This window comes from Acomys minous (genome assembly GCF_964271855.1).
Source record: "Acomys minous genome assembly, chromosome: 7".
NCBI lineage: Eukaryota > Metazoa > Chordata > Mammalia > Rodentia > Muridae > Acomys > Acomys minous.
In genome coordinates, this window is record NC_140488.1 from 112,337,941 (window position 1) to 112,365,509 (window position 27,569).

At 37.8% G+C, this 27,569-nt stretch overlaps 1 protein-coding gene across 11 annotated transcripts in view; it reads left to right on the top strand.

The window, feature by feature from the left end:
• The window catches only part of USP9X (ubiquitin specific peptidase 9 X-linked), a 144,647-nt gene that overhangs the window by 104,709 nt on the left and 12,369 nt on the right, over positions 1-27,569 (top strand). For all 11 annotated transcript variants that reach the window (XM_084790788.1, XM_084790787.1, XM_084790786.1 and 8 more), the window contains 16 exons: positions 388-518; positions 733-1,011; positions 1,985-2,110; positions 3,555-3,680; positions 6,144-6,310; positions 9,110-9,218; positions 9,424-9,570; positions 10,547-10,693; positions 12,307-12,529; positions 14,498-14,718; positions 16,245-16,435; positions 20,080-20,253; positions 22,081-22,222; positions 24,008-24,761; positions 25,753-25,876; positions 27,216-27,441. In XM_084790788.1, coding sequence (XP_084646914.1) covers positions 388-518; positions 733-1,011; positions 1,985-2,110; positions 3,555-3,680; positions 6,144-6,310; positions 9,110-9,218; positions 9,424-9,570; positions 10,547-10,693; positions 12,307-12,529; positions 14,498-14,718; positions 16,245-16,435; positions 20,080-20,253; positions 22,081-22,222; positions 24,008-24,761; positions 25,753-25,876; positions 27,216-27,441 — 3,287 coding nt within the window. The remainder of the gene's footprint in view (positions 1-387; positions 519-732; positions 1,012-1,984; positions 2,111-3,554; positions 3,681-6,143; positions 6,311-9,109; positions 9,219-9,423; positions 9,571-10,546; positions 10,694-12,306; positions 12,530-14,497; positions 14,719-16,244; positions 16,436-20,079; positions 20,254-22,080; positions 22,223-24,007; positions 24,762-25,752; positions 25,877-27,215; positions 27,442-27,569) is intronic.

The window sequence follows — 27,569 nt, forward strand, 5'->3', positions numbered from 1 at the left end:
CTCAGTCAGACAAACTAGGTAATATATAATGTCATAAGACAAATAAATTTGGAAGAACTGTTGGTGTTATTTATGCTTCCTCTCAAAGTTGTTTGTTTTAAATCAGTCTCCTGCAGCTAAATAAAGCATGCTGATGGGAGGCTCCTGGATGAGAGGCTGTTTGTTCCCTTGTGTTTAGGCTGACTGATTTAAAAAGGCCCTGGTTGGTGGTTTGTTTCCTTCTCATTTTTTGCTTTTAAGTTAACTCAAGTATGGTCCTGTGTTTTAGAGGTTCGATTGAATGTATAGCTCAAGTGAACTGTTTGCTGTTTCATGCTCTTGGAAATCCTAGAAGTGCTATAAATATGAATTGTGTTTTATTTCAGACTATGCCTCTCTCTTTTACAGATAGCACAACAATAGAAAAATTAAGAGCTATTTGTTTGGACCATGCCAAACTTGGAGAAAGCAGCCTTAGTCCGTCTCTTGACTCACTTTTCTTTGGTCCTTCTGCCTCTCAAGTGCTATACCTAACTGAGGTTAGTTTTTTGGTTTTGTTTTTCGTTTTGAATTTAGTTCTTGTTCTTTAAATTTGATCTATGTACTACTGTGGATACTGTGGATAAGATTATAACAAGGTGGTTTTGAAATGACCAATAATGTCTTAGCAGTCTTGTTGCTGAAATCGAAGTTGAATTTTAAATCCCTTTTAATACAATCCTTCTCTTTTCCCCCTCCCCCTTTTATTTTCAGGTAGTCTATGCCTTGTTAATGCCTGCTGGTGCACCCCTGGCTGATGATTCCTCTGATTTTCAGTTTCACTTCTTGAAAAGTGGTGGTCTGCCCCTTGTCCTGAGTATGCTAACCAGAAATAACTTCCTACCAAATGCAGATATGGAAACTCGAAGGGGTGCCTACCTCAATGCTCTTAAAATAGCCAAACTGTTACTAACTGCCATTGGCTATGGCCATGTTCGAGCTGTGGCAGAAGCTTGTCAGCCAGGTGTAGAAGGCGTGAATCCCCTGCCATCGGTAATACAGACTTGTTTTAGTTATTTAAGATCTTTAATTGTAGATAAAAAATTTCTAAGGTTAAATTTCTTAGCAATTCTAAAGTCTAGAGTTCAGTGTTGAAATTTTCTTTCCATGGTTATCTTGTTAATAGAATTTTTCTCTTATACCCAAGATTGGCCTACTATCAATCCTAAAAGGCAGTGGAGATTGAAAGTGAAAGGGAGTAATTAGGTAATTGACAATATTTAAGACAGAATAATGGGAGACTTGGAGGAGGTTATAATATCTTCTTTTAAAAAATACTTATTTTTTTATTTTATGTACATTGCTGTTCTTCCTGCACTTATCTCTGTGAGAGAGTGTTGGATCACCTTTAACTGAGATTACAGACAGATGTGAGCTACCATCTGGGTGCTTGGAAATAAACCAGGGTCCTTCGGTAGAACAGCCAGTGCTCCTAACCACTGAGCCATCTCTTCATCCCTCAATAATTGTCTTATCCCATTTGGGTTTTTTTTCTTTTTGGTTTCAGTTTATGGAGACAGGGTTTCTCTGTCCTGGAGTCTCTTGTAGACCAGGCTGGCCTTACAGAGATCTGCCTGCCTCTGCCTCTCTGAGTGCTGGGACTACAGGCATGTACCACCACTCCCAGCTCAGTTTTATTTTTTTTTTTCATAGTTCTATTTTTTTCTGAATTTCAAAGTAGAATTTGATAACTGGAGATTATAAGCAGGATACACATGTAAAAGACATCACGATTTACTGTATCTTTAGATGAGATTGGACTTGATCTGTTTGTAGAGACATGGATTAAATTAATCTGGAATAGGGGATTGTGGAGAAATTTGTACCACTTGCATACCATGTTGGCAGGGTGGAGTGCTTTATGTTTGAATGTGGAATGAAAACATCCAGAGGAAATGTTGAATGGAGTACAGATGATTGAGTCAAGTCATAGAGTATTCAAATAAAATGGTTACCTTTTTTCCAGGTCAACCAAGTAACTCATGATCAAGCAGTGGTGCTACAAAGTGCCCTTCAGAGCATTCCTAACCCATCATCTGAATGCATGCTTAGAAATGTGTCTGTTCGTCTTGCTCAGCAGATTTCTGATGAGGTTAGTATTGTAAAAGTTATATAGGACATATATTCAATGTTTTAATTATCAAATTTACTTCATATTTAAATTTTTTCATTTTATTATGTGTGTTTTGCCTACATGTAATATGTCTGTGTTCATTTTGCATGTCTGGCATGCCTGATTCCCTTGGAGATTAGAAGAAGGCATTTAGATCCCCTGGAACTGGAGCTACAGATGGTTCTGAGCTTTCATTTGTATGCTGAGAACTGACCCTGGTTCTTCTGGAAGAGCAGCCAATGCTCCTAACCACTGGGCTATCTCTCTAACCCCTAAAACAACTTTTTTAAGTCGTTCATATTTTCCTATTTCAGTCTAGATAATGGTTTTCTAGAATTAGTATTATTAGTACTTCATTTTCAACTTTTTGTATAATACATAACATTCTTTTAGAGTGTACATAATCAGTAACTTTTTTGTCCCTATAAAAGAGTTAATTTTTTTGAGTTCAATCCAGTTAGACCATGTGCATATAATCCCACACTTGGAGGCTGAAGCAGAAAGCTAACAAATAAAAGGCCAGCTTGCATTGCAAGACCCAATTTCAAAAAATAAATTTAAAAAGTTAATAATAATGACTTTTAGTTGGCAGTGTTATAAGGCTCAGTAGTTCATTCATTTTTGTTAAATATTATTCCATTATAAACCAATTATGGGGGCTGGAGGTTAAGGGCACTGACTACTCATCCGGAGGTCCTGAGTTCAATTCCCAGCAACCACATGGTGGCTCACAGCCATTTATAATGTGATCTGATGCCCTCTTCTGTCCTGCAGGTGTACATGCAGCCAGAGTACTATATACATAATTAATAAATAAATCTTTAAAAAAAAACCAGTTATGGTGGCTCACACCTTTAATCCCAACACTAGGGAGGCAGAAGTAGGCAGATCTCTGTGAATTCTAGGCCAACCTGGTCTACAAAGTGAGTTCCACAATAGCCAGAGCTGAAACCCTGTTTCAAAAACATATGTGTGTGTGTGTGTGTGTATGCGTGTGTATGCATGCATGCATATATTCAGACCCACATAAATAAGCAAATGCATCATATAATAAAACTAATGTATTATTATTGTGAGTATTCCATTTTTTTCTTTGAGAAAATACACTGAGTGTTCCCCTTTTAGATATGAATAAAAGTGTTATGAAAATTTTATACCATAATTTGAACTTTCTTTTTCTTTTTGAGTTGACACCTGGGAGTGCAATGGTTATAATTTTCTATGATCAACACTAATAATCTTTTCTTTCTAGACAGGGTTTCTCTGTGTAGTCTTGGCTATCCTGGACTCTCTGTAGACCAGGCTGTTGTGGAACTCACAGAGATCCCTCTGCCTTCCGAGTGCTGGGATTAAAAGGTGTGCACTACCACTGTCTGGCTAATATGAATAATCTTACCAACTGTTTTAATTATTATTTTAATAGGCTTCAAGATACATGCCTGACATATGTGTAATTAGAGCTATACAAAAAATTATTTGGACATCAGGATGTGGAGGTTTACAACTGGTATTCAGCCCAAATGAAGAAATCACAAAAATTTATGAGAAGGTAAGAAATGTGAAAACTATTTCCCCCTATATATAAATGAATGTTAGTTAATGTGCATATGGCTACACTTCTACTATGTTTATCTTTAAAAATCTAATCACTTGCAAAGTTATTAAATTGTAGCTATAGTTTGTTGCTGTTATATTACCAGTTGGCCTAGTTATTATTATTATCAGGCCTATAATTGCAGTATTTTCTAACCCACTAGCAATCAATCAAGACACAGACACCTGTTATATTTTAAAATAGCCTTAGTTAACTTGGGGCAGGACAGATATCAATTTTGTAAACGACTTCCCATAGTGGGGCAGGTATTCCATACCCCATACCAGGCCCATATCCCATGCCATCTGTTTCTAATAATTTCTATCAAGCTACCTCCCATCCACAATCCCAAATACTTGCTAATGTTCTTCATCTGGGCCAAATCTCCATCCACGCTGGCCATGTGTTCTCTCCTCCACCTAACCCATGGCAGCCTTCTTTCCCTCTCTCCTCTTCTCCTGTCTCCTCCCAAGATTCTCTGTCTCCTCATGCCTGGGAACCTTAGCCACCCCTATCCCATTTGCCCTGCCCAGGTGCGATGGCTTTTTATTAATTAGCATCAAAATACACCAGACCACCTCCCAACAATAAGATTTACTTTGAAAATAAAGAATTTAATCCTGCTATGACGCTGCTTTAAAAATGGAATGGTCTGGAGAGATGGCTCAGCAGTTAAGAGCACCTAACTGCTCTTTGAGAAGACCAGGGTTCAAATCCCAGCACCCACATGGCAGCTCATAATTGTCTGTAACTCCAAGATCTGACGCCCTCACACAGACAGACATGCAGACAAAACACCAATGCACATAAAATGAAAATAAATAAATTTGCTAGATGGTGGTGTTGTACCCCTTTAATCTCAGCATTGGGAAGCAGAGCGCGGGTGGGGCCCTGAGTTTGAGGCCACCCCAGTCTACAGAATTGAGTTCCAGGACTACACAGAGAAACATTGTCTCATTAAATAAATAAATAAATAAATAAATAAATAAATAAATAAATAAGTGCACAGATAGATGGATAGGTTTTCCATTTAACTGAAGTCAGACTATCAAAAACTATGCTTTTTCTAATTTTTTTCCCATTATTTTTTAGTCCTTTGTAAGTTAGAGTTCTGTCATGTATACCTGTTTTATGGATACTGCTGCATTCACAGGCTTTTTTTTTTTAGTTCTATTTATTTTATTCTTTTTACTTTTTTAAATCTTTATGAGTGTTTTGCCTACATGCATGTATGTGTGCCATGAAGGCCTGGTCCTTGAAAGCTACCATACAGATGCTTTGAATTGACCCCGGTTCTTTTGTAAGAGCAAAAAGTGCTCTTAACCACTGAATCAGCTCTCCAGCCCAAACTGTTTATATGTATATGAGTGCTCTGCCTGCACATGCAGGCCAGAAGGAGGGCGTCAGATCACATTATAGATGGTTGTGAGCCACCATGTGGTTGCTGGGAATTGAACTCAGGACCTCTGGAAGAACAGACAGTGCTCTTGCTCTCTGAGCAATCTCTTCAGCCCCCCACTGCTACATTCTTAAGAATATAGTAGCATCCCCTTCATATTCAGCAAAATAATTGACAGCCTTTTTCAGCCACATCTACTATAGTACTGACTTTTGAGTAAAATCACAGCATATTTTGGATTAGGAAAAATTTCAAACCCTTTCTGAGCAATTGTCCACAGAGATTGTAGTTTGTTTGTGTTTTTTAAATAAAGTAGCACAGTAGAAAAGCTATATATAATGGATCTGTTTTAACATTTCCTCTGTATTGTGCCAGAGTGGTTCATAAGGAATGGTTGGTTGTTGGTTCAGAAGCATACAACTCAGAAGGCCTTTAGGAGCATTCTCACTACATAGTGCTTAATGATATATATATATGCTCATTATATGTCTTCAACCCCTTTTGTGTCACAGCCTTAGACTTTACTTTTTATTATAGTTGTTTCCATACTATTCGAAAAGACCTCGAAATATGGGTAAGGAGAGGGACCAAGTATTTTAACTGAGTAGGTGAATTTTTAAGCACTAAGCTTTCTTTTAAGTAATTTCTAAATTGACTTAAAAAGAATTGGATTTTTAAAATTAATTTACTCATATTACATCTCAATTGTTAGCCCATCCGTTGTATCCTCCCATTCCTCCCTCCCTCCCTCCTGCCTTCACCCTACTCCCCTCCCCTATGACTGTGGGGGACCTCCTCCCCCTGTATATGCTCATAGGGCATCAAGTCTCTTCTTGGTAGCCTGCTATCCTTCCTTTGAGTAAATTGCACTTTCAAAACAGAATTTGTTTTTGTTCTTGCTTCTCTTTCTTGTTTCCTCTGTTCCCCAGCCAGGAGTTTTCCCTTACACTTTTATATTACATATGGTTTTTCTTTAAAAGCTTTGTTTAAGTAATTTGTTCCCAATTACAATTTTGCAGAGCAATGCAGCCAATGAGCCAGACCTTGAAGATGAACAGGTTTGCTGTGAAGCATTGGAAGTGATGACATTGTGTTTCGCCTTGATTCCAACAGCCTTAGATGCTCTAAGTAAAGAAAAAGCTTGGCAGACATTTATTATTGACTTACTATTGCACTGTCATAGCAAGTAAGTTTTCATTTTCAATTTTTAAAAAACTTGATCTTGTTTTTGTAAGTAGAGTCAAACTTATGTTAGTACAACATATCACAGAAACCAAATACTCTCTGTGGTACATTAATGTTGAAGAAAATTTCACTTAATAATGTTTGCCCTCATTTAAATATGTTTAGTTTTACTTGTCAAAGTTGGATAGAACATTGATCTCCTGTCTGTGCCAACTGTTAATCTAATGTGAAATTTATAAAAAGTGCTACCATATGAACATGCATTTTATACTAAAGATCAATTGATCATAATAAATCCCTCATCTTTCCATTTCAAGAACATTTTACCAGTATCAGTAATGCTGTTTTAAACAAATCATTCAATTTAGGCATTCAAATTTGTAGAAAATGGTTTCCATCCTTTTATACTAGCCTGATGCTGATCTTGACATGTAAGGTAGTTAGGCAAGCTAATTAGCCCAGGCATGATGGCACACACCCTGGCAGCAGAGGCAAGGGGACCTCTGTGAATTTGAGGCCAGGATGCTCTACATGTTCTAGGACAATTAGGGCTACATAACAAGGCTATGTCTCAAAAAAGAAAGGAAAGAAAACTAAAAACAACTGCAGCTGAGAGGTGGTAGAAGTGCGTACCTTTAATCTCACTATTGGTGAGACTAAAGACAGAGGCAGACAGATCTCTTGAGTTTGAGGCCAGAGTTTGAGCTCAGCTACAGAGCTAGTTCTAGGACTTGCCAAGTTTCTAGAAACCCTGCTTTGAAAAACAAAAAGCAAAGCAAACAGAAACCCCACAAAATCTAATTGGTATCTCTAATAGGTCAGGTACAACTTGCCTACTCCTGACAACACACAAATATGATGTAGAGTATGAATGAGAATGTTTACTGATCAGAAAAAAACCTTGAGTAATTTCTTTGAAAACAGCCAGTCTGACCCATTAAGAAACTCTTTTTCAGTGAAGTAGTGGTGGTTAGCAGCACATGCCCTTAACCCCAGCACTGGAAGGCAGAAGCAGACAGATCTGAGTTCGAGGTAAGCCTGGTCTACAGAGTAAGTTCCAGGAAAGCCAAGGCTACACAGAGAAACCTGAAAAACCAATAAAAGAAAGGAAATAAAGTATTTTTCATGGGATCGAAGCAAGTACAGAACAGTGAAAGCTTGCTATTACCTCTTTGAGAAAATTTGAACATAGTTGGACAGCTCTGTACATTGAAAAGGAGAATAGGATGAATCATTGTAGTATTTAATAATGCATTTGCATGGTGGTTATAAAGGAAGGAAAGATGATAAGTCAACACTTTTAATGAAGTCAAACCTTAAAGTAGATTTTTTTTTTTGCTCTCTTGATTTTCTTTCAAAATCCTTCAATTAGCAAGTTTTTCATATCTAGACTAAAAGGAATTTACTGTAATAGGTTTTCTGTTATTTTGTTGATAAGATTCCCACTGTCTAAGTCAGAAAATTATTTTGCCCCCTCACTTTTATTTGTGTGTTATGTAGCTGGGTTTCTGTGGTAGTGGTTAGAACCCAGGGCCCTGAGGTGCTAGGCAAGCAGTTCTCTACCACTGAGCTGTATCCATTGCCCTTATTTAACCCCTGTTTTTCTGAAGCACTTCATCTCATTGTTTTTCTTAACTTGTCTGTAATAATAATATCTACCTAGATTTAGTATACTTAGGAGATTAAGATGTCAATTATTTTTTAAGGTATCTGAATTTTTTCCCCCTCTTACAATAAATCGCCCTTTCTTAGGTACTTGGGACCAGAGGTGCTTCACATTTTGAAGTTTTTGATAATTTTATATTTTGCCTAGACTTTACCATTTGAGCATTCTCTACTTGAAAAAAATCTTAAATTCAGACCCAGATCTGAATGTTGTATTGTCATTGACTTAACTGTAACTGGTTCTTGAACACAAGCTTATATCTCAGTTACTCTTTGGGGTTGTAGAAGCACCATGTCAAAAGAGGTATCTCCGCCCCCTTGGAGTTGGAGCATTTATTCTAGTGAAGGGTATATAGTATGTAAGCCTTGCTGGAAAAGATTGATTCATAATGGTTAAATAAAATTCCCATGTCATGAATCATCTTAGAGGAACTACTGTATAAGCACAGTGGTTCTCTGTCCTGACATCTCTAAAATGTCAGAATCGCTTGAAAGATTTATCACCATATTCTTGGCCAGGCCTTACCACCATTTCTTTAGATTGAAAAAATTGGCATTTCCTTTTGTGGCTGTTCCTTCTGTGGGGAGAGCATGCTTTTGGAATCAATACTGTGGTATAAGGAACACCTGTAGCAGTATCTTTTCTGTGATACCATAATGCTTACTGGCCCCTCTTCTCAAGTACTGTTGGATGAAATTTCTTTGTAAGAGGGCTAGTAGGTGTATGGTTTTTTTTTTTTATGTTATTTTTGTTTTTCAAGACATGGTTTCTTTTCTGTATCCTTGGCTGTCCTGGACTTGCTTGGTAGACCAGGCTAGCCTTGAACTCACAGAAATCCACCTGCCTCTGCCTCCAGAGTGCTGGAATTAAAGGTGTGCACATCGCTGGTAGAGGAGTTTTAAGGTTTGTTATAGAGCATTAGAGTTTTTAGCCTGTTTGGAGAAAGGTTAGAAAGCATCCCTCAAACTCTTTAGTCACAGTATTAGGTCATAGCCTTTGACATGAAGTGGTAACCTCATCTACTTATGTATTTTCTCATGACTTTTTAAATGCATGTTAATATATGTTCTCAATAATATCATCCCCCTCCCCAAGAGAAAACAATATATTAAATGTATATAATTTCCATTTTAGGACTGTTCGTCAAGTGGCGCAGGAACAATTTTTCTTAATGTGCACCAGATGCTGCATGGGACACAGGCCTCTACTTTTCTTCATTACTCTGCTCTTTACTGTTTTGGGGGTAAGAGACTTAAAAATATGTTTACCACTGTAACTAATCCCTTCATCAAGGAAGGATACTCAAGAATTTGAGTTTAGCTTATATCAGTTATGGCTGTCTATACTGGTTTTATTAACAGTAAAACATTTGTTAACTCAGGGTTTTTGAAAAGGGTATTCTAAGCATGAACATATTGACTCATTAAACTATATTTTATCATTTTCAGAGCACAGCCAGAGAGAGGGCTAAACATTCAGGCGACTACTTTACTCTTTTAAGGCACCTTCTTAATTATGCTTACAACAGTAACATTAATGTACCCAATGCTGAAGTTCTTCTCAATAATGAAATTGATTGGCTTAAAAGAATTAGGGTAAGTCACAATTAATACTGTTTGTTTCTGTCGTTAAGAAATAGTGTTTCATTAATAAATGGTTGATAGTTTAGAACATTTTGAGGAAGAAACTCCAAACTAGAACAGATTTTTTTGTTGTGTTGTGCTTTACAGAATGAATGCATTACTATTTACAAAAGACGTGTGCTTTTAAGAGTTAGATAAAAGCTAAGCATGGTGGTTACATGCTTTTTAGCCCTAGTAACATTTCTGAATTCAGGGTTACATAGTGAGACCTTTTTGGTCAGGGTAGGGTGTCGGGTTGTTATACTAAGGTTTTGCTACAGTTTTTAGCTTTTTCGCATTCATCAAGTTGTTATTTTAAAAGAAAATGCTGGTGTCCCATTCTCCGCCTCCAAAAGAAAACCAAAAGTAGTCAAATACACGAATTTTGATCATATGTTTTTTGACTTCTTACATGCAAATTTATTTCTGAAGAGATGTATACATATATTGGTTACTTTTCTGCTGCTGTGCTATGCTATCCCAACAAAAACAAGGGAGAAGGAGTTAACAGTCTATCATGTCAAGGGAAGGTATTGCAGCAGAAGCAGAAAGCTGGTCATTCACATTGAAACTGAATAGCCAGAGATAGAATGTAAGTCAGGCAAAAACTCAAAGCCGACAAACACGCCCTTCTAACTAATGTTTTTCCTCCAGAAAGGTTCCATCTTCTGGAGTTTTCTTTGGTGTCCCAAATAGCACCCCAAAGCTAGGACCAAGTGTCCAAACATAGGATCCTTTTGAAGGACAGTGTGCACCCCAACCACAACAGATTTTAGCCCTCAGATTAGCATTTCTTATTAATTTGTAAATCATATGCCTATAAAAATGAAAGTAATTTAAACTTGCTTTACTAGAAAGATTTAGAGGAATTGTCTCATGTCCTTTTAGCTGTCTTGGTCAGATTCCTCCGTTTCATAAGTTAAGCATTTACCTTTTTTTCCTTTGGCAGGATGATGTTAAAAGAACGGGTGAGACAGGTGTTGAAGAGACGATCTTGGAAGGACACCTTGGGGTTACAAAAGAGCTCCTGGCTTTTCAGACTCCTGAGAAAAAGTTTCATATTGGTTGTGAAAAGGGAGGTGCTAATCTCATTAAAGTAAGTTTGTGTTCTTGATTCTAAACTACATATCGTAACCTTCTAAGTGTTGTCATTGAATCTGTACTAGGCCTTTGGTGTGATATCTTGACCTTTTATAAAAAGCTGCCTTTAAAAAAAAATCTGTATTTTATACATTGGCATTCAGCCTGTGTGAGAGTGTTACAGTCCCTGGAACTGGAATTACACACAGTTGTGAACTGCCAAGTGGGTTCTGGGAATTGAACCTAGGTCCTTTGGAAGAACGGCCACCTCTCCAGCCCCTAAAATCTGCCTTTTAAGAATCTTTACCAGGGGCAGAAGAGATGGCTCAGAGATTAAGAGCACTGGCTGCTCTTCTAAAGGTCCTGAGTTCAATTTCCAGCAACTACATGGTGGTTCACAACCATCAGTAATGAGATCTGGTGCCATCTTCTGGTGTGCAGGTACACGTGCAAGAACACTGTATTCGTAATAAATAAATAAATCTTTAAAATTTTTAAAATTACCAAGGTTACAATATCTGTTTATACAATGTAAAGCAGTTGTGTCTTCTAGTGGCCATAGCATGTTTCTAGGTATTACATGTAATTACATGTCAGTATAAAGTGTTACTTTATCTTTATTTTTTGAAAAATCTGAACTGTAGCTAAGGCTATTTAAATGAATCAAGCATATGTTTTGTTTTGTTTTCCTTTTTGAAGATGTAGTCTATATAGTTTTGACTATTTTGGAATTCACAGAGATCTGCCTGCCTCTGACTCCTAAATACTAAGATTAAAAGTATGTGCCACCATACCTGGCAGCCTATGTTTTGTAAAGACTATGTCGTATGTTCACCAAAGAATTTGATTCTTTGATGAGTGTTATTAATTAATTTATATGTAGGTATGAGTGTTCTATTTATATATACACCTGCATGCCAGAAGAGGGCATCAGATCCCAGATGGTTGTGAGCCACCATGTGGTTGCTGGGAATTGAACTCAGGAAATGCTCTTAACCTCTGAGACATCTCTCTAGCCCTTTACTGAGTGGTTTTTTGTTTTTTAAAACAAGGTCTTTCTGTTTTAGCCTTGGCTATCCTGGACTTGCTTTTGTAGACCAGGCTGGCCTAAAAATCACAGCGATCTTCCTGCCTCTGCCTCCTGAGTGCTGGGATTATAGGTGTGCACCACCATGCCTGGTTTGCTGAATGTTTTTAACAGGGTAATTGAGAATTCCCCCCCAAAAAAGTTATTTTAGTATAATTTTATTCAAAATTGGCTTGTATTGATAGCCATTTGATTGTTAAGGTGAATATAAAATAGAACTGAGCACAAGGATCTCTTGAATTCAAGAACAGCCAGGACTACATAGAGACTCTTTTCTCAAAAAAAGAAAAGAAAGGAAGGAAAAGAAAAAAAGTAAATGTAAAATATAAATTGTTGGGTACTGCAACAGTTATGCCTTAATATGTAAATATAAATAAATAAGAAATTAGATGTGTTGGTAAATAGTGTTTAAAAGTGAAATATTTTCACTAAAAAACCCACATAAATTTTCTGTGATGTAAAGAAGTTTGAAATTCTAAAACAAATATTTCTCTTTCCAGAATGTCATTGCTAATATATAATCCTTTCTTTCAACTGTTTAGGAATTAATCGACGATTTTATTTTTCCTGCATCCAATGTTTACCTCCAGTATATGAGAAATGGAGAACTCCCAGCTGAACAGGCCATTCCTGTCTGTGGCTCACCAGCTACCATTAATGCTGGTTTTGAGTTACTTGTAGCATTAGCCGTTGGCTGTGTGAGGAACCTCAAACAGATAGTAGACTCTTTGACTGAAATGTATTACATTGGTACAGCCATAACTAGTAAGTACTTTATAACATAAGGTTGTGGTGATGGTTCTGTTTAAGATTCTGTTTGCTTTTTTTTTTTTTAATAAACATCTGTAGGTCATATTTAGTCTATACTAAAAAAAAAAGATTTTTTTAGCAAGTAGATATGAGACCATAAGTGGTAGTACAAGTGCAAGGTTTTTGATAAGTCAAATGTAATTGTTCAAATCTGAAGTACAGCCTATCTCCATTGTAGTCAGGAGCAGCAGTCAATGCAACCAGAAGCTAAATCTACTAATCTACTGACTCAGGAAACCTTTCAGGCCCTCATAGAGAAGTACCTCCACTTCTCTCATTTCTCGCAAATTAAGTATAATGAGGTGAAATTTTTGTCTTAGCTTCATGGAGAGGAGGTTTCCTTTAGAGTTAAAACATTTGCATATTAAAAGTTTTTTAGGGGTTGTGATGCACGCTTTTAACCCCAACACTGGGGGAAGCAGAGGCAGGTGGATCTCTGTGTGTGAATCCAGCCTGGTTTATGCGCTAGTTCCAGGACAACCAAGGCTATACAGAGAAAAACTGTCTGGGGCAAGGGGGATGGGATTTAAGTACAAATTGGGTATGGCAGTACATACTTGTAAACTAGTACTTTGAAAGATGGTTGTGAGTTTGAAGCCAACATATTTGTATTAATTTTCCATTAATGTGATAAAACACCGTGATCAAAGCAGCTTACAAAATAAAATAAAAGAACACAAGTGCTAAAAATAGTATACAGTAAAAAGTACATTTCTTCTCCTCTGTTCCCTTGGCCTTTTTGAGCCATAATCATTTGTTTGTTTCTTCTCATCTTCTCTGTGTGTTTAGGTCCTTTGGAAGAACAGCCAATGTTCTTAACTGCTTAGCCCCATCTCTCTAGCCCTCTGATAGTCTTCACTTAGATTTAGCTGTCATTATTCCTTATCCAACACCTAAATGGTTTACCTATTCATCTCTTGGCTGTGTGCCTTTCATTTTTGTATATTGTCATTTATTTAACTGGCCACCTAGAAAGTTATTTTTACAATGTTTCCAACTTTATACTAGGTACAGAAATATAAGGATATGTTTAGTAAGTATCTATCTGGTTTGCTCCTCAAAAATAGCACTGTGTGAATAGATATAAGCAGAACTAGTTTTAACCTTAACTACATTTGCAAGTGTCAGACCAGGGCATAAGTCCAGGTGGCTTTGGGCGCTTATTGAAACCACAAACATGAATGAATAGATTTCATTAAAGCTGAGCAACCACCACATGCCGTTATGCGTATAAACTAAAAGTTAATAGTGGCTTACTGGTTAAGAATGCTTGCTGCTATTGTAGATGCCCTGAGGTTTGTTTCCAGCACCCACGTTGTATGTCTCATAAATACTGTAACTCCAACTCTAGGGGTTCTACACATATTTCTGGCCTGTATACACATAAACATATACATAAATAAAAATACCAAAAATATTTTTCAAAAAGTACATAATGACTGGATTGTACAGAGAAACCCAAACCTAACAAGGAATTGTTAGCTGTATGCTCTCTCATGTGAGTATATTAGAGACTGCCATAGAAGCAACGCCACATTAAAAATAATAGGGTTTGTATGAGTTGGGCATGTGCCTCAGTTGGTAGAATGTTTGCTTGGCATACCTATAATTCCAGTGCTGGGGGTTGGTAAAATAAGGAGAATCTTACGTTCAAGATCATCCTTAGTTACAGTGATAGTTCTGGGCTAGCCTAGTTATATGAAACCCTGCCTCAAAAACAAATTAGGATCATACATCTGTAGATGAAGGAGCCTGCATTGATGTGAGTTGCTATCTGTCTTTAATGCAGTTTATTAATGGAGAAATCCAAGTGAGAGCCCTGCTGCAGTGGCTGCTTAGGTAGTAGTGTTACTATTGTGTCAGGTTAATAGAGCTTGAAAAGCACAAAATTGTTTATGCTCATAAGACTTCTTTCTTTTTCAGCTTGTGAAGCACTTACTGAGTGGGAGTACCTGCCACCTGTTGGACCCCGCCCCCCAAAAGGATTTGTAGGGTTGAAAAATGCTGGTGCTACTTGTTACATGAATTCTGTGATTCAGCAACTCTATATGATTCCCTCTATCAGGAACGGTATTCTTGCAATTGAAGGCACAGGTAGTGATGTAGATGATGATATGTCTGGGGATGAGAAGCAGGACAATGAGGTAAATTTTACTTCTATTACTTCTGTTTTCTGTGTTTGATGCCATCTTCTCATTGGCTACTGAGGGCAGAAGTACACTTGCCAGTCAGTTTCCACAGGAGAGATTGGTCCAGAATTCACTTCCAACATCCGCCATCCCCACCACAGAATATCAAAATCCACTGATAAGTTAGTCTGAATGGAACCTACACAATAATCTATAGATGATTTAGGTCATCTTTAGATTATATATAATACCTCAAACAGTGTCAATGCTGTATGGTTTTTGTATTGCATAAGAAGTGATTTTTTTAAAGCCTGTACACATTTGGTACAGATTCAAATTTCCTCCCAATATTTACCATTGTGAATCCACAGATGCTGTCAGTGTATATAAAGAACTAATTGTGCCTTGTTTTTCTTCCTTAAACTGTCAAAAGTATGTTTGAAATTTAGCATAGCATCTCCTACTTGGGCTACCACTTTGTGGAGTATGTCTCCAACACAACAGTTAAATTACCTGTCTTTTCAAAGTAGTATTTGATAGAAGTTGAAGTTTGACTCATTTAAATCAGCAATGGCCAGTTTGTGCAGCCCCCTCCACCCCCTCCCACCCCTGGGTCCATATATACCGGCCTTGGTGTTCTCTCCTTTTTTTTTTTTTTTTTTTAAGTGGAGTCTCATTATATGTAGTTCTGGCTGGACTGTGACTTGATGTGTAGGCCAGATTGGCCTCATATTTATAGAATTCTGCCTGTTTCTGCCTCCTAAGTGCTGGAGTTAAAGACTTTCCAGCTTTTTAGAATTTTAAATTTTGAATTGTGGGTTTAAGGAGTTCTCTATCCTGGATTCTGCTTCTTGTTGGATAAGTGATTTTCCATTTTCCTCCTACAGTAAATGCATTCATTGCCTCTCTTGACAGTATATTTACACAAGGTTTTTTTTTTTTTTTTTCATTTTTCTGAGATCCAACTTGTTATGTTGCTTGTACCTTTGAAGTCATAGTAAGAAATCAATATCAGCAACAGTGTTTTGTTTTGTTTTTTAGACAGGGTTTCTCTGTGTAGTCCTAGCTTTCAAGTTGCCTTCAAGAGTGCTTTGGTTTTGTCTGTTTTTTCGAGACAGGGTTTCTCTGTGTAGCCTTGGCTGTCTTATACTCATTTTGTAGACCAGGCTGGCCTCAAACTCACAGCAATCCACCTTCCCCTGACTCCATAGTACTGGGATTACAGGCATGTGCCACCATGCCTGGCTGAGAGTTTTGGTTTTTAGCTCTAATTTTCAGTACATCAGTGCAAATTGAATTGGGTTTTCTATGTAATCTTAAGGGACATTCAGCTTTATTCTTTTATAGCTATTAATGTCTAAATTCTCACCTATGTGAAATGACATGAATAAAGACTAAGGCTAAAAATTAAGTATAAACACCTTTTGAAAATTAGGTGCTCGGAAACCAAGTAAAGGTGTATATTCACTAACTGGAATTTATTTGAACATATTTTACTACATTTCTGATTGGCTTATTAATGGTATCTTTTTGGTTTCTAGAGCAATGTTGATCCAAGGGACGATGTGTTTGGATATCCTCAACAATTTGAAGACAAACCAGCACTGAGTAAAACAGAAGATAGGAAAGAGTACAATATTGGTGTTCTAAGACACCTTCAGGTTATTTTTGGTCATTTAGCTGCTTCTCGACTACAGTACTATGTGCCCAGAGGATTTTGGAAACAGTTCAGGTAAAGTATGGGTGGATAGTAATAAAACACATCTTAAAACTGGATGAATAAGTACTTGGGAGGCAGAGGCAGTCAGATCTCTGTGAGTTCGAGGCCAGCCCGGCCAAAAAGCAAGTCCAGGACAGCCAGGGCTACACAGAGAAACCCTGCCTTGAAAAACCAAAACAAACAAAAAAGCCAACAAACTTATTGAATAGCTCATATTCCTAAAATACATAGCTTAAGATACCTTAATGTTGAGTATTTAAGCAAAAGTAATAATGTATCCTTAGACTTTCTTTTTTTCTTTTGAGCGTAAGAGTCTGTAGGTTTTCCCCTTAACTGTTATAGTGAGGAAGGACAAAATTACTTGTTTCGTTGTTTTTGTTTTTTTATTCAACATGTTAAATAGATTCCTTGTATACTATGTGGTACATACAGGGACAACATTCTTTAGTCTCATTTTTGATGTCTTAGTTACTGTTCTGTTGCTGTAAGGAGTCTGTAACCAAGGCAACTTCTATAAAAAGAAGGCATTTAATTGGGTGGGGGGGTCCTGGCTTATCAGTCCATTATCATCTTGGTAGGAAGCAGACAGACATGGTGCTGGAGTAGTAGCTTAGAACTTTGCATCCTAATCCATAGTCAACAGGTAGAAAAATAGGTGGTGGTCCTGATGAAGGCTTTTTTGAAATCTCAAAGCCCACCCCCAGCTACACACCTTCAAATTCAATGGTTCTCAGCTTTTTTTAATGGTGCAACCCTAATTTAATACAGTTCCTCATGTTGTGGTGACCCCAATCATAAAATTATTTTCATTGTTATTTCACAATCATAATTTTGCTGTTATGAATTGTATTGTATGTATTTTTGAAGATACAGGTTACCAAATTGGTTGAGAACCACTGCTCTATATAGTCTTAGATGTTTGAGAACTTGTTTTGTAGACTAGACTCGCCTTGAGCTCTCAGATGTATTTTTCCTCTGACTCAACAGTGCTGGAATTAAAGGCATGGACCACCACATTCAGTCAAAAATTATTTTATTCATATACATGTTTTTGTTGGTGTTTTGTCTGAATTTATGTCTATGCACCACATCCATGCCTGCTGTTATTGGAGGCCAGGAGAGGGCATTGAACCCTCTGGAACTGGCATTACAAATAGTCCTTAGCTGCTATGTGGGTGCTGGGAACTGTACCAGATCCTCTTTAAGAACAAGTGATCTTAACTGCTGAGCCATCTTTCTAGCCTCCTTTAGTCTCTTAAGGCATTACTACCTTGATTCTGAAAATACTTGATGCATATACAGTAGAATCATGGGGACTCATATATACTTTCACTTGACTGGTAGTCAGCTCATAGACAATCTTACTTATATTCTTACTTCTTTTTTGGTTTTTTGAGACAGGGTTTCTCTGTATAGCCTTGGCTGTCCTGGACTCACTTTGTAGACTAGGCTGGCCTCGAACTCACAGCGATCCACCTGCCTCTGCCTCCAGGGTGCTGGGATTAAAGGCGTGCGCCACCACTCCCGGCTGACATATTCTTACTTCTTTCCAAATTATTTTGAGACAAATCACAGGTGATAGCATCACCTATAAATACTTCATTATGTGTCTTTGATGTCTTTTAAAGCATTATAATGAACCTATTACTGTGCTTTTTAAAGCTCCCTTGATATTGAATACCATGTTTGAACTTTCCTCATTATCTCAAATAATTTTCCACTATATTTTGTCAAAATCAGAAACCACACGAGGAACATGTTCCACAAATAGTATTTTCTCTTTTTTCCCCTGCATGTTCTTTAAGGTGCCCAATGCAATCCAGCAACTTGATCAAACTAGCATGGTATTTTTTATTTTGTGCAGGGGATAGGCAAGGCTACTGGATGAGTAGTGTGACTTCTTGTTTACCCTCATGAGGAGGGTACATGGTGTTTTTCTGTCTCTTCTGGTAGCAGCAGTAACTCACTCGACTTACACAATGAAATCCTTCCCACTGATAATCTATGAAGAAAACAGGTTTATTTAGGTCAATTTTAAAGATTTGAAGTCTAAGGGGTCATTGGTTGACTTCTGTTAATGTGACAGAGTGTATGAGAAAAAAAATCCATGAACAGGGAATAAGGATAGGGCCAAGCTTGCTCCTTTTAGAATAATCACTTGATGAAGAGTCTTTAACTTGTTACATAGATGGTGAGACACTGCCTCACCAATCATTATAGTAACCATATCATATTTCCCATAGTTTTATGGTAAAGACAGCATAAATGTACTGCTCTGGTGGGTTTATGTGGTTGGTATTTTGTTTCGTTTCTTTTTATTTCAGTTGACATTTTTAAGTCAGTACCTATTGTGCTACTATACTCAAGTAAGAAACACTACACTTGCCAGCTGCTGGTGGTGGCGGTGGCAGTGGTGATGTACAACTTTAATCCCAGCACTCGGGGCAAGTCTGCAAAAGTGAGGTGCAGGGCTGGAGAGATGGCTCAGAGGCTTAAGAGCACTAGCCTTTTTTCCAAAGGTCCTGCGTTCAATTCCCATCAACCACATGGTTGCTCACAACCATCTATAATGAGATCTGCTGCCTTCTTCTGGCATGCAGATGTACATTCAGGTAGAGCACTGTATACATAATAGTAAATAAATATTTGTTGTTGTTTGTTTTTTGTTTTCTGAGACAGGGTTTCTGTGTGTAGCCTTGGCTGTCCTGGACTGGCTTTGTAGATCAGGCTGTCCTTGAACTCACAGTGATCCACTTGGCTCCTGAGTGCTGGGATTAAAGGCGTGCGCCACCACACCCAGCTGATACTATTTGCCAAACAAGAAATGCTTATCAAACAGTGCTTCAGAGTATATAAAGTGCATTTGTTAAAATGTCTTGCTTGGAAAGAAAACACTTAGATCCTTCAATGTCAGATGTTCGCGTAGATTCCATTAGAACCTGAGCTTGAACAATAGCTGTTCTCATTTTGTGCTATATACATGTGTACGAGCAATAGTTGGTTTTGGGGATTAGTTTGTCTGACTTTAGTCCTTGCATCACTGAAGAGAGCAACTGTAGAACAAATCAAACATTTTTTAACTTGGAAAAATTAGTTTAATAAATGTAGACACACCGGGTGTGGTGGCGCACACCTTTAATCCCAGCACTTGGGAGGCAGAGGCAGGTGGATCTCTGAGTTCAAGGCCAGCCTGGTCTACAAAGTGAGTCCAGGATAGCCAAGGCTACACAGAGAAACCCTGTCACCAAAAACCAAAAAAACCAAAACTAACCAAAAAATCAAATAAATGTAGGCTCAACTGTTTTTGTCTTTAGTCCAATATTTAGGAAAATACTTAGTGCAAACATCCCTGTAAGATCCCCCACTTCATTTACAGGTTCAGAATGCACCTGAAGCAACTGCCCTTTTGAGAGCCATGCTGTCTATCAACCATAACAGTATTTCTATGGCATTTGTTTGCCCCTGAAGTACCACTTTTACTCTGAGTCTCACTCTCCTCTCATACTCTGAACATAAGTACTGGCTTTTTGTGTTGCTTCCTACTTCCTATGGTGGTTCAATATGCTGTCATTGTTTACCTTACCCACAACCCTAGGAAATAGTTTGTATTGTTGTGATTGTCATATGTTACATGCTGTATTCCATTCATTTCTCAGGCTGTGGGGTGAGCCTGTTAATCTTCGTGAACAACATGATGCTTTAGAGTTCTTTAACTCATTGGTGGATAGTTTAGATGAAGCTTTAAAAGCCTTAGGACATCCAGCTATGCTAAGTAAAGTCTTGGGAGGTTCCTTTGCTGATCAGAAGATTTGTCAAGGCTGCCCACATAGGTAAGTGCTAATATATAATACTGTTATATGCCAACAAGAATAAAATTCTTACTGGTGCTAATATAAAAAATGGAATGTACCAATATCTATTAAACTGCTACAACTAATTGAGTATAGTGGATATCTGAGTACTATGGGATGATTTTTTTATTTTGTTAAATAACTTCATTGTTGCTTTCAATATCTTATATTTCATACTTTCAATTCTTTTATATATTCCTAAAGAACTACTATAACTGTTTGCATATGACTAGAGATGTTATTTAAAAGTTTGCCTTTTATTTTAGAGTTTAAATAAGTCCAGGATAGCCAGGGCTCTGTGTAAAAGAGAAACCCTGTCTTAGAAAACAAAACAAAAAAATTGGAGGTGCAGTTCTTGCAGAGGACCCAGGTGTAATTCCCAGCCCCCACATAGCGACACAGAACAAATAGTCCATAACTCTGTTTCCAGGAGATCTGACACAAATGTACATGCAGGCAAAATACCCATGCACATAATTTTGTTCTAATACCTGGGGCTTTGACAGGTGGCAGTTACAAACTCTAGTTGCTTTTCCATACAACCCAATTTTAATTCCCAGGACCCCAATCAGCCAGTTCAAAGCCATAACCCAAACTCCAGGGGACTCTTTTCTGGCCTCTGTGGGCACACAGAAACTTACACATAAATTTTTAAAGCATTTTTTCTTTTTTTTTTTCTCCTTTTTTTAAAAAGATTTATTTATATTTTGTATACATTGTTTTGCCTGCATGTAATGCTTGCCTGCCAGAAGAGGGCACCAGATTGCCTTATGGATGGTTGTGAGCCATCATGTGGTTGCCTGGAATTGAACTCAGGACCTTTGGAAGAGCAGCCAGTGCTCTTAACCTCTGGGCCACCTCTCCAGTCCCCCAAAAATATTGTTTGGGGGCAGTGAGTTGGTTCAGCTTGTAAAGTCACTTGGAAGCTCAAGTTTGACAAAATATGGAAGTAGAGAACCAGTTTCACAAAGTTGTTCTCTGACATGTATTGTGTATGCAATAGCACACACACACAAACTATAAATAATACATTTTAAAAGTTGTTTTCAGGTTTTTTTGTTTGTTTGTTTTTTGTTTGGTTGGGGGTTTTTTTTGTTTTGTTTTTTTGGTTTTTCAAGACAGAGTTTCTCTGTGTAGCCTTGGCTGTCCTGGACTCAGTTTGTAGACCAGGCTGTCCTCGAACTCACAGCGATCTGCCTGCCTCTGCCTCCCAAGTGCTGGTGTACCACCATGCCCAGCTTAAATTCTTTTAAAACAGAAGTCAATGGTGTTTTTGCAATCCCCAAGATGATAATTTTAAGCCAGTGAGATGGCTCAGCAAGATAAAGGTGCTCATCTCCAAGCCTGATGACCTCAGATCTATTTCAAGTCCCACGTTATAGAGGTAGAGAACCAGCATGATCACACAAAGTGTAAAATGTTTTGTTTTGTTTTGTTTTGTTTTTTCTAGACAGGGTGTCTTTGTGTATCCTAGAATATCCTGGACTTTTTGGAGACCAGGCTGACCTTGAATTCACAGAGATCTGCCTGCCTCTGCCTCCAGAGTGCTGGGATTATAGGCGTACGCCACCAAGCCTTGCCCCACAGTGTAATTATTTTTAGAGATGCTATTTTTACATAAGCCAAACTATTTTATCTACTCATAGGCTTAGTTTGTCATTGATGGCAGCATCAGTATTGGTAATATTCCCTCTTGGGGTTTCATAGTCTGAATATTAAAAATTTAGTTCATTAGATGCATAATGAAGTATTTAGAAAACTAAAGAGTAAATCCTTTTCTGATAATTTCTTAAATAATATCTTTAGGTACGAATGTGAAGAATCTTTTACGACTCTGAATGTAGACATTAGAAACCACCAAAATCTTCTTGATTCTATGGAACAGTATGTCAAAGGAGATTTATTAGAAGGAGCAAATGCTTATCATTGTGAAAAATGCAATAAAAAGGTATGAATTGTCTGTTTTAAAAAAACTATATAGGTAATCAATATCTTCCGGTGAGGGAGTTTTCCTTGAGGATGTGGTTCATTTACAGTATATATCTATATGTACATATACTTTAATTATAATTAATGTATTTGGGGGCTTTTTTTGTTGGCTGTGGTGGTTTTGTTGTGTTGAGATAGTCTCCTATATCTCGTTGGTTGTAATAATTAGGCTGCCTTGAACTTGTAGAGATCTACTCCAGAGTGCTAGGACTGAAGGTGTACACTGCCACACCTGGAATATTTCATGAATTTTAAAGATGTTGGGTTTTGTTCATCCTCAGAGTTAACAGTTCTTTTTTCCCCCTACTTTTGTGATAAGAAACAGATGGGTATATATGAGGAAGGGATAGAGTGAGTTTGTATGTGTGTGTGAGTTTGTAGGTGTGTGTATCGAAGTAAGTTAAACTGCAATGCCAGAAAAGGCGAGAAAAAACAAAATTATAGTAGCTTGATATCACCTTTGTTATGTGCATCATGGGTAAATTTGTTTTTGCCAAAAAACAAACTGCAAAGCCCATGGAGGAAACCATTTTTTCCTCTTAACTTCCAAGATTATTTTCCGAAACAAAATACAGTAAAATTTGGTTTTACTACCTGATTTATTTATTTTTTTTATTTGTCTATGGGAACATAGCTCTTAAAGGGAGAGAGACAGTCACACATATTAATGGTTAATTGTGTTTATTTTTTCTAACTTCCAAACTACTTCACAACAACCTGTGTTGTTTGGCCCAGCACACCACTTAGAGAAGTATTAAAGTATGTACGTTGGGATTATGGGGTATAAAGCACCTAACTAACTTCTAATTTCCCAATAGAAAGTAAACTATTCATTTTGCTTACAACAAACAGCCTTAGTTGGTAACTATAAATAACAAATAATGGCTTGAGGCAAGGACAGTATAGAAACCAGGCAATAAGTAATGTGTAAATGACTAATTTTTGCAATTTGTATTAACTGGTATAGGCAATTTCCATGTTATTAATCAGTTAATCTTTATGTCAACTTCACAGAAATACCTTGTGATTGTAATTCAAGTAAGTCTTATAAAAACTTGATAGTGCATTTTAAAGAATTTGCTTAAAAAGCTAGAGAGATTAAGCAGCTATGAAGAGTGCTAACCGCTCTTGTAGAGGACCTGGGATTCAGTTTCCAACACCCATGTGGCATTTCACAGCCATCTATGGATCCAGTTTCAGGGAATCTAATGGCCTTGTTTGGCCTCTTCGCCCACCAGCACACGTGCGGTAGATACACTTAGACATAAAATCATTGCTTGACGAGCTAGTGATGTGGAGCTACACAAGAGAAGCTGAGGCACCGGAGTTGCTATGGGCTCAGGCATGCCTAAGCTTCATAGTGCACTAATCTGCAGCCAACTGGAACTATACTAAAGCCCTATCCGAAGAAAAAAGTTCAAGAGAAAAAAGTTTGCTTGGTCTGGTGGTCTTGGTGGCAGAATCATGTAACCTCAACTACATTACTTTAGTAAGATGTGGTAAAATAAAAGGGTCACACATGCAAGGCCTGTCTGGGCTACAGATGGCAAGTTCAAAGTCAGCCTAAGCCGAAATGAATTGGAGATAGAGCTAAAGGATGAGTGCTTGCTTAGTATGTGTGACACTCTAGGTTACCTTCACATTTAGGGGTGGGGATATTTATTTGCTTGGGTTTTAGGTTTTTTTGTTTGTTTGTTTGTTTTTTGCATGGATTGTGTCTATTAATTTTCTCTCTTGGTTTTAGGTTGATACTGTAAAGCGCTTGCTGATTAAAAAATTACCTCCTGTTCTTGCTATCCAACTAAAACGATTCGATTATGACTGGGAACGAGAGTGTGCAATCAAGTTCAATGATTACTTTGAATTTCCTCGAGAGTTAGATATGGAACCTTATACAGTTGCAGGTGTTGCTAAACTGGAGGGAGATAATGTAAACCCAGAAAGTCAACTGATACAACAGAATGAGCAGTCTGAAAATGAGAAAGCAGGTAGCACAAAATACAGACTTGTGGGTGTGCTTGTGCACAGTGGCCAAGCAAGTGGGGGACATTACTATTCTTACATCATTCAGAGGAATGGAGGGGATGGTGAAAAAAATCGCTGGTATAAATTTGATGACGGAGATGTAACAGAGTGTAAAATGGATGATGATGAAGAAATGAAAAACCAGTGCTTTGGAGGCGAGTACATGGGAGAAGTGTTTGATCACATGATGAAGCGCATGTCGTACAGGCGCCAGAAAAGGTGGTGGAATGCATATATACTTTTTTATGAACGAATGGACACAATAGATCATGATGATGAGTTGATAAGATACATATCAGAGATTGCTATCACCACAAGGCCCCATCAGATTGTTATGCCATCAGCCATCGAGAGAAGTGTACGGAAACAGAATGTACAGTTCATGCACAACCGAATGCAGTACAGTTTGGAATATTTTCAGTTTATGAAAAAACTACTTACATGTAATGGTGTTTACTTAAACCCTCCTCCAGGTAAGTGTTAACAGTTAGCTTGGTTGGTTGGTTGGCTGGTTGGTTTTTCAAGACAGGGTTTCTCTGTGTAGACCAAGCTGGCCTCAAACTCTCAGCGATCTATCTGCCTCTGCCTCCCAAGTACTGAGATTAAAGGTGTGTGCTACCACTGCCCTGCTAGTGTTATTCATTTTGTATGTGTGAATGTTTTGCCTGGCTATTGTATGTCTGTGCATGCAGTTCTTGAGGAGTCCAGAAGAGGGCATTCGATCCCCTGGATCTGGAGTTGCAGAGTTGGGTGCTGGGAACTTAACTTCAGACCTATAAGAGTAACAAGTACTATGATTGCTAAGGAGTCTTTCTAGTCCTTGCGTTTTGGGGGGCTGTGGTTTTGTTGGTCGGTTTGTGAGGTGTTTTTTTTTTTTAAGACAGTGTTTCTCTGTCACCCAGGCTGTCTTGGAACCACCTGCCTCTGCCTCCTGAGTGTTAGAATTAAAAGTGTATGGCATTATGCCCGGCTACTCTTCCTTATTTAAGTTTATAAGATTTACATTTCATTTTGAGTGAATTTAAATTGTTGCTTTTGGCTAAAGTTACCTTTAAGAAGACTTATTTTTGCGCAATAAGAATTATCATACTGTATGGAGATGGCAAAGTTTTTGTTCGTTGAAATAAATTTGTGTTTAATTAGTCCATTAGTATAAAACATTGTATTCAGTTCTAAAATCAGGAATAAGAATTTCGTAAGTAATCTAAGAAGAGTTTGTTTTAACAAATCAAGAATGCAAAGTGCAGGTTGGGCATGGTGGCACAGGATTCAAGAGGCAGAGGCAGGTAGTCTACAAAAAGAGTTCCAGGACAGCTAAGGCTACACAGAGAAACCCTGTCTCCGGAAAAAAAAATGCAAAGTACAAACTTGTTTGAAAATGGAGCTTCAACAGATATCTGTTTTTTAAATGTGTATGTGTGTGTGTGTATATGTGGTTTTTTATTTTGTTTTGCTTTCTTTTAGGGCAAGATCACCTGTCACCTGAAGCAGAAGAAATCACTATGATTAGTATTCAGCTTGCTGCTAGGTTCCTTTTTACTACAGGATTTCACACAAAGAAAATAGTCCGCGGCTCCGCCAGTGATTGGTACCTTATTTTGGATTTTTATTCCTGTTTAAGATTTGGTGGTGGGGAGCTGCAGAGATGGCTCAGAGGTTAAGAGCACTGACTGTTCCTCCAGAGGTCCTGAGTTCAATTCCCAGCAGCCATATGGTGGCTCACAGCCATCTATAATGTGATTTGATGCCCTCTTCTGGCCTGCAGGGGTACACACAGGCAGAGCACTGTATACATAATAAATATTTTAAAAAAAAAAGATTTGGTGGTAGTCTTTAGTAGGGTGCCTTAGTTTTTTCAGAACCATGAGACTAGTATTTCAAATTTAAAAGGCAGATTTTTTTTCAAAAATAGTAGTAAAAAATCATATTAAAATATTTGACATAAAAGAATAAAAATTAAGTATACAGCCATTATAGTGCCTTTTAAACAATTGTTATTTACTCAGGGCCAGTGATATTGCTCAGTAGGTAAAGGTTTGTCCCCAAACCTGACAAAACTGAGTTTGATCCCCAGAACCCACATGGTAGGAGAGAGCCAGTTCCTGCCAATAGCCCTTTTACACACACACACACACACACACCTGTAAACAAAACAAGAAAACAACTTGTATTTACCCAGAAGATAATACAGTAAGAAAAGAAAGTGTTTTGTCATTATTTAATAATGGATTTTGTGGGCTGGAGAAATGGCTCAGTGGTTGAGAGCACTGTCTGTTTTTCCAGAGGTTTTGCATTCATTCCCAGCAACCACGTGGTGGGTCACAACCTTCTGTAATGAGATCTGGTGCTCTCTTCTTGTATGCAGGCAGAACACTGTGTGTGAAATAAATTTTTTAAATAGATTTTGTTTGGTTTTGGAGATAGGGTGTCCTGAAACTTTGCATGTAGACCAGGCAAGCCTCTCAAGTGCTGACAATACAGAAGTGGGCCACCATGCCATCACCTCTGGCTAGTAATGGAGTTTTAGCAACTAGTACAAGCTTTTGCCTGTTTTGTAATGGCATGAGATAGGCTAGTCCATACTGTACTTATATGCTGTCCATTTGGACCCATCCCCATCTTCTCCCCACCCCCCACCCCCCACCCCCCCACACACAGTTTCTCTGTGTACACCTAGCTGGCCGCAAACTCTCTGTAAACCAGACTAGCCTTGAATGCATATCTGCCTCGGTATTAAAGGCATACACCACCCCCAGCTCACCATCAGACATTTTCATGTTAATACTAGAAGTAGTCATTACTGCTCTTCTCTTCAGTGAAAGGAGATATTTGTTGTTTCTACTTGTTTTGATTCTTTTACTAAGGAAAAAGTCTTTTACTACAGGAAAAGTGAACTGAATTGATAGCTGTGATTTGTTTTGTTTTAGGTATGATGCATTGTGTATTCTTCTTCGTCACAGCAAGAATGTGCGGTTTTGGTTTGCTCACAATGTCCTTTTTAATGTCTCAAATCGATTCTCTGAGTACCTTTTGGAATGCCCTAGTGCAGAAGTGAGAGGTGCATTTGCAAAACTTATAGTTTTCATTGCACATTTTTCCTTGCAAGATGGCCCGTGTCCTTCACCTTTTGCATCTCCTGGACCTTCTAGTCAGGTAACTGTACCTTTGTTTATTTATGTATTTACAAAAAGAAAAGCGTGTTCTCAAAGTTGAAAAGAGAAACTTAAATGTATAAAACTACATTTTTATTGTTTGCCACAGTAACAGACATACCTGAGTTG